The sequence below is a fragment of the Enoplosus armatus genome, chromosome 10, assembly GCF_043641665.1.
Source record: "Enoplosus armatus isolate fEnoArm2 chromosome 10, fEnoArm2.hap1, whole genome shotgun sequence".
Classification (NCBI taxonomy): domain Eukaryota; kingdom Metazoa; phylum Chordata; class Actinopteri; order Centrarchiformes; family Enoplosidae; genus Enoplosus; species Enoplosus armatus.
The window spans coordinates 14,494,063-14,498,688 of NC_092189.1; the positions used below are offsets into that span (position 1 = coordinate 14,494,063).

General features: G+C 45.3%; 1 protein-coding gene across 1 annotated transcript; it reads left to right on the forward strand.

Annotated features, from left to right (window-relative positions):
• The first annotated feature begins 594 nt into the window (after positions 1-594).
• Positions 595-4,401, forward strand: prss23 (serine protease 23). The gene is made up of 2 exons (XM_070913387.1): positions 595-668; positions 2,520-4,401. Exon 2 carries the CDS (start codon positions 2,534-2,536, stop codon positions 3,692-3,694), a length of 1,161 nt encoding a protein of 386 aa, XP_070769488.1. The 5' UTR covers positions 595-668; positions 2,520-2,533; the 3' UTR covers positions 3,695-4,401.
• The last annotated feature ends 225 nt before the right edge of the window (positions 4,402-4,626 follow it).

The window sequence follows — 4,626 nt, forward strand, 5'->3', positions numbered from 1 at the left end:
CCTGCTAATCTAAATTGTCAGTATGAGTATGTTAGCATGTTGACATTAGCATTTAGCTTAAATCAACTCAGTCTAAGTAAAGCCTCACAGAGGCTGTAGGCAATTTAGCCTAGCTTATAGCTTAGCTTAGTTATGCACAAACATGATTTTCATAAATATCTCTCTGTCTGTTCTTGCTGTAAAGACTTAAAACTGATTTTACATGTTATGAATGTTCAATAATCATATAAAGTGTATTAATAAGCTGTAACTGAAGGTTTATATCAAACCGGTAGACAGACACCAGTTAGCTAACTGTCCCCTCTCAGCAGGCAGGCAGGCGGGGGCGGGGCGTCGGGACCGTGAGGCAGGACGCTGCAGAGAGAGTAAACACTTCTTTTCAGACAGGAGACTTTTATTTGTGGCGCTCAGTCTGAGTTGGGCGGGTTTCAGAAGCAGGACTGACGGTCCCGGACATCCAGAGAGACTCAGCAGCTGGTGCTTTTATTTGTACACGCTGTAAAAGAGTGAGGAAGATTGTCCATCTGAAGGACAAGCACGGAGAGAAACTACCTGCCTGTCACCGGAGATGATGAGCAAAACCTGGGAAATGATCCTGAAGGACTCGTCTGATGGGGAGGAAAACGTGACTGGGATGTAAACACTGACCATCGATCTCTAATCAGGAGGTAATGTATTAGTTTTAGTGGTTTGATTGGGAATTGTTATATGGTCCCCTTCCCCCTGCCCTGTCTCTACTGGGATGCCTAAAATCTCCAGTTTGGGACAAACCAGCACTGTAGCAGGTTATAGACCTTTGCATAAATAAAGGTAAGGATTTCTACAGTCTTGTGTAGCCAGACGTTAAGTGATTATTCAGGCCAAATGTTAGGGTGAAATATACCAAAGATTAAATAAGGAATGTCTGCAGGTCTCAGGTGTTTCTTTTTCTGTTTGGTCTTTGGTCCCAAACATCCCTTCAGTCATCTCCCCAGTTAAACCTGAGTGGGAACTTTGTTGGAGTGCTACTTTGTTGTATGACTGATGTTAAAGGGAGATGAACTTCATTTGACTCTGCTGTGTACATGTCAGACAAGATTAGATCACATTAAATGCTGAACAGGGAGTCTTCTATAGGCGTCAGACCGGCAAACTGGAGTTTCAGATACCTGTTTTTGTAATTTATGTACTGAAAGAGTGTACTTTTTGTATTTTCCCTCTTGCAATACAATAAGTGTGAAAAAAATTATTTATTTATAAGATTTGTCTGCTCTTTAAAGATGCACCATAATATCTAAGACAGCCCGAAAACCAACGCTCTCCCACTGTCTTGCCTCCAGTTATATGTTGTCACTTTTGCAGAGGGATGTCTTCTGGATCATTTCCTTGTGGTTTCCGTCAGAACAAACCTCTAAAACCTCTGGAAGAGCTGCGGTTTTTTGGTTCAAAGCTTGAAAAGAGACTAAACACTGAAACAGGCTCTGAAAACACAGTTGTTTCATGGCTTTACATCCCTAAAATCACATAGATTACATCTGTTTCACTGACAGCCTGGTTACCTTCTCCAGCCAATTTACCACTTAAGATCTTCTGTAACCGTCTGCCACATCTGTCATGTATCTGACACGTCAACGTGGAAGGAAGTTTGTACTTTCCCAGCTTACATGAGCTCCTTTTTGTAACTCTGCCTCCTTCTTTGTAGTGTCGTATGGAGCAGCACATAGGTGTGTGGACAGGCCCCACCCTGCCCTTTGTTAGGAATAATGCTCTGATTTGCCGCCGTGCCTCGACTTGTTTCTTTTTACTTTTTTACACACCTGCTCTCTTCGTGCCATGAGTGCCTCTGGGTCCACAGCCTTTAGAGGGGATCAAGTATCTCCTTGTCCCTGCTAATCTGCCCTGAATGCCCCACGTACACTGCAAAGTAGTTAATGTTTGATGGAAAACAACTTCTTACCTCTGAGCTTTGACAAATATTTGATTGGAGTTTTTTACTGTAACCTCCAAACCTTTTGTTCACCTCTTCAGTCTGCCTTAATGCAGAATATCTGTCTTGTAGATCATGTCTAGGAACATGTTTTTTAACATGATCACAGCCTGTATATCTTTTCCCTTTAGAGCATTGACCACTCAGCTTTGTTCTGGTTTCTCAGCTGTGTTTGTGGACGCTTTGCTTCCTCTTCTCTTTCTTTGGAATTCGTCTGTGACATTTGTACCAAACAGACATTAACATGCTTGTTTATTTCCACCAGGCTGAAATCCTACTTTCCTGGTAATCTATATTGTAGGAACAAGAGGTCCATTGTTGCCTCGCAACATTAGATTTTGCAAGCTGACCGCCCTTGCATAGTCGCTGTGATTTACAATCAACAATCAACTGTGAAAGATTTATGGGAGATTAGAGTTTGCATGTTTGTGAGACAGCTTGTTTGAGAATGTTTTCCACAGTTGTTTCCTTGATAAACATGTAGGAATTCATGCAATTTCTCAAGTATAAGCTGATTTTCTCATTTATGTGATTATTTCTGGTGTCATTGCAGTGTTTTCTGTCACCATGATGACGCCAAGTGAGCTCCTGACTCACCTGCTCCTGCTCCTCCAGCTCCTCCTCCCTCTCACCCTGTCCTCCCTGCACCCTCCTCACTACCCGTCTGTCCACGTCCCCACGCTGGTCCCTCACGCGCCGACACCTCTCATCCGCTCCCGCTTCAGCGCTCAGACTCAGCTGGACTTCACCACTCACTGCAACTCCAGCTGCTTCCACAGAGGAGAGCAGGAGGCCCAGAGGGAGCAGCTCACAGAGAAACTGGCTTTTGAGACGCTGTACTCCGACGGCTCCCGCACTCTCACCACTGTAGACGTGGAGGGTGATGAGGAGTTTGAAGGGGACACGGGTCACATTGCTCACCCTTCGCCGAGGAGAGGACCAAGAGTGAAGCCCAGGCACAAACGTGTGAGGCGGCAGATCTATGGAGCAGACGGACGCTTTAACATCCAAGGCGACAACTTCCTGTTGGATTACCCTTTCTCTACAGCCGTGCGGATCTCCACCGGCTGCACTGGCGTTCTTGTGTCCCAGCAGCACGTCCTCACAGCTGCCCACTGTGTGCACGATGGCAAGGATTATGTCAAGGGGGCGCGGAAACTCAGGGTGGGCTTCCTGATCCCTCCATCCATCAACGGCACCAAAGCCGGCCTCACGTCTGCCAAGAAGCCTCTGGTCCGCTGGGTGAGGGTGAAACGTACCCGTGTGCCAAAGGGCTGGATCCAGGGCCCTCAGGAGGTCAGCATGGACTTTGATTACGCCCTGCTGGAGCTGCGATGGCCTCACAGACGTCCCTTCATGCGCCTCTCCGTGGCTCCCTCCTCTGATGACCTGGCAGGGAACCGCATCCACTTCTCTGGTTTTGACAGCGACAGGTCCGGGGAGCTGGTGTACAGATTTTGTCCCGTGGAGGAAGAGTCCAGCGACCTGATATACCAGCACTGTGATGCCCGACCTGGAGCCAGCGGCTCTGGAGTGTATGGAAGAGTGTGGGACAACAGTTTAGAGCGCTGGGAAAGGAAGGTCATCGGCATTTTCTCTGGACACCAGTGGCTGGAGATAGACGGCGAGAACCGGGATTACAATGTGGCAGTGCGCATCACTCCTCTGAAGTTTGCTCAGATCTGTTACTGGGTGCATGGTAACAGATTAGACTGTGTCCAGGACTAAGAGGGACAAAATTAGGACAAAAGGACAAGGAGGAGGTTTTGAAAGTATAGCATGAAAAACACAAGAAAGCACAAAGACTGAAAACAAAATACAGGGTGAAATATCTTATTTCCCCTAAAGAAAGAGGAGTGAAACAGGATTAAATCCATACAAAATTAACATCAGTGAGACACCAGTAGAGCAGATCAGCTCCTTTTGGATCCAGTTCCCTTTCATTGAGTTATTTCTCTCCTGTGTTTAATTTTCTCCCTGTAACCTCTGGGCCTATTAAACAAAGCTGCCTGTGAGATCATCAGCACGGCATCTTTTAATATGTTTTTGCCCGCAGTCAGATTAATAACACACTCAGTGTTTCCACAGTTTTAACATAAGCCACTTTTTACAAGAGGGAAAAAACACGTTTCCTCGCGTGTGCAGTGTGTCAGTAGCACCAGATTAGTTTCCTACTGTGGATGTCGGCAATCTACTGACTTTTTGTCTCCACATCTGTCCCGCTTTTTGCTCACTTTGGGAAATTGGTTTAGTATTTTTATAACTCTTCCAGGATCATTCAGCTTTTTCAGTTTTTGGACACCACTGATGCTTTTCGAGCTAACGTTTCAGCAGCAGACAGTATGCTCTTCCCAGTGTGGACTGTAGAGACAGAGTGTTAATTTTATTTTTTTGAAAAATGCTTGATATATTTTAATAAACAGAGATTTATAACAGTGTTTGTGTCAATAGTCTTAGTTTCAAGAGTGGTGTTGGGGCACCCTCCTGTGGTCACAACAGGTACTGCAGCATCAATTAACACCAGGGAAATTCATCCAACAAGTTGTCATTTTTTTAAGCAAAAATGCCAAAACTTCACTCATTGCAGCTCCTCAGATGTAAATATTTACTATTTTCCCCCCCTTTCTGTGATTGTGAAATTAATATATTTGGGTTTCAGA

Coding starts and splice junctions, on each gene's coding strand:
- prss23 (XM_070913387.1), top strand. CDS start 2,534: ATGATGACGCCAAGTGAGCTCCTGACTCACCTGCTCCTGCTCCTCCAG.